General features: G+C 27.2%; 1 protein-coding gene across 1 annotated transcript in view; it reads right to left on the reverse strand.

The window, feature by feature from the left end:
• Positions 1-153, reverse strand: part of LOC124420278 — a 14,883-nt gene extending 14,730 nt beyond the window's left edge. The window contains exon 1 of the mRNA XM_046952569.1: positions 73-153. Within this exon, the coding sequence (XP_046808525.1) occupies positions 73-153 (81 nt within the window). The remainder of the gene's footprint in view (positions 1-72) is intronic.
• Positions 154-2,800: the final 2,647 nt, after the last annotated feature.

Here is a 2,800-nt window from a genome sequence, read left to right on the forward strand (position 1 = left end):
TTTTTTTGTTTGCGATTTTTGCTGTTGTTGTTGTTGGTTATTTACTAAATCTATTCAATTTAAATGCATTACAGGCAAACCAGTTTCATGGATGATGATTTCACCATCAGTTACACCAAGGAAAATGAGTGTTGGCTCGAATAATCCAGCCATGCGTTTATACAAGTTCGACACAGATTCTGGTCAGGTCAGTATAATAACAATTACATTACATTATGGGGTATATGTTTGTATTTATTGCATATATACACAAACACAGATACACATTTCTAAAGACTAATACACAAAAACCATATAGTCGTAAAACAAAACAAAGACATATACAGAGTTATAATACACAAAAGGAATGGTAAAATAACCAGGCTAAATATAATGAATTCTCAACACAAGCTCACATAACCAATTGTACAATAATCCAGCATCATTGCAAAAAGACAATGTCACTAATTTATTTATTTTCCCAAATATTTATCTCTATGACTCGATTTTGTAGATTTTCCGATTACTAGACATTTTAATGCAAAGTGTATCGTAGTTATACCTTTAGAGTTTTAAGTAATCTTATATTAAAGTAATCGGTATTAGTATGTCTATATAATATATAATTTCTAAATATTTTACCTAAATCTGTAACTCTTTTGACAAGTATTAACTCTTTATTCTGTGAAAAGAAAGTAAATCTTCTTTTGTTTGACAAAGCAACAACACAAAGCTGAAGTTTATTATATTGTTTGTCTCTCTGTTATCTACAGAGAAATATCTTTCATTTGTAAATGTGTAAATAAAGTTTAACTAAAAATCCCAGCCAAGAACTGCAGGAATATTCACTGCATATTCATTAAACTACTAAATACAATGAAATACCCTAAATTTTCACATGTATACATGTACACAAACATATACAGATAGAGAGACAGAAAGAGATTTTTCCATTTTCATTTCAATTCTGTTGTTGTTATTGTTTTCATAAGGACATCATCTTTTGAGCACACAACAAATTTAAATTCTTTCTGGTTTTGCAATTACAATTTACAAAACATAACTAAATACACGTTAATAGCAAACAAAAACTACGACAACAGCAGTAAATGTAGCAGTAACAGCAACAATTGTAACCATAATAACAATAACAACAAATACAAAAATGTTATTTACAACAAAATGTAAGCAACAAATAAAGACAAAACAATATACTACTAACACATACATACTACATATTCAAACCCGAAACTAAAGAACATTGACCAGAAAAACCACTTAACATTACTCTATGAACTTTAAAGCTGCAAAATGTTTGTAAGTCAAATAAATGTCTACAAGGGCTTGTTTTATGGAAATGGTATATTTAACGAAAAAGGAATAATTTTTTCTTATGTATGCTTGGCAAAAATAAATCGAAGTACTTTTAAATGAATAACATTTATCAATTTGAAATTAAAAAACATCTCTACTATGAAAAGTCTGTGTAAAAATCAAATTTCCATACTTTTCTATAAAAATGTCATAAAGTAGCCATCATTATTTATATAAGAATGACGGACATTAGAAGACAATTTTCTATAAGAAAAGTGGATGCAATTATCTATAATAAAAGTGTCTTCCAATTGCCAAAATTTGTTATAAGAAAAACCGAGACAAACCTGTAAGTACTATACGAATCCTATAAAAAGTATACTTTCTATAAAAAGCCATTTTCTATAAGAGTCTACAGATAGATAAAAGAGTGTACAAAAGTATACAATTTTTGTATAGAGAAATGTCTCCAAATGTATACAATTTTCTATAATACATACTAGTGTCTCTAAATATAAATTAAAAGTGTCCTCACTTTAAAAAAAAAAATCAAATTTTAACAAGTTTACTAAATGTATTCAATTTAAATGTTTAAGTGCTTAACTCAGATCGTCTTGTGGAAAACATTCAAATTCAAAAAAAAAAATAAAAAATAAAAAACACTACTCGACCAGACATAAAAACCTTTAAACGGAAATGAAAGTAGGACATTTAAGGCTTCTTGTGCATGTAAAAAAATTCTTTAAGTATTGCTTGTATGCAGCAATAATACACTCGTAAATAATTGCAAGTTATCAAACGAAATGCAGTGCATTAACAGCTATTAATCCTCAATCAAGAGAATTTCAATTATTTTTTCACTTTTATAGAATAATCATCAAATAGACTAAATAAAAAACGGCTATAGCTGAGAGTTATATTATATTTTATTCCGCTTTAAATAACTTTCATAAATATCAAAAATAAGAATTTTAGAATAACTTTTCTTCATATTCTTTAAAAATTCAAAAAAAAATTGCTTGATCAAATTGAATTAATTTTTCGAGTGAACTTGTTTTTATTGCATTTATTTTCAATGATTTATTATTTTTTATGTAACAAAAATCTTAAAACCTAAAAAATGGAAATGTTCTACAATTGCGAAATATTTTTGTAACAATATTGCAATTGTAAACTGACACAGAACTTAAGCAGTATGAATATGAGTTGGCGAAAGGAGGGTAAAGGAAACATAAAGAAAATATGGAACATTTACTATATTGTTCAAAGCCAACAACGTTTGGCAAAGTGTTGAAATTTACAATTAAACTGCAGAAATTGGATATTGTGAAATGAAGTATGTATGTACGTACATATATAAGGTTCTAGCAAAGACAATCCAGCATATAGACATATTTTCAAGCAGCAGACAAATACAAACACAGATGCTCATAGATCTGTACAAGCATTTCTTACATACATACATATGTATGCGTTGCAATGACACTATATATAAAAGTCGAACAAA

This window comes from Lucilia cuprina, chromosome 5 (assembly GCF_022045245.1).
Source record: "Lucilia cuprina isolate Lc7/37 chromosome 5, ASM2204524v1, whole genome shotgun sequence".
NCBI lineage: Eukaryota > Metazoa > Arthropoda > Insecta > Diptera > Calliphoridae > Lucilia > Lucilia cuprina.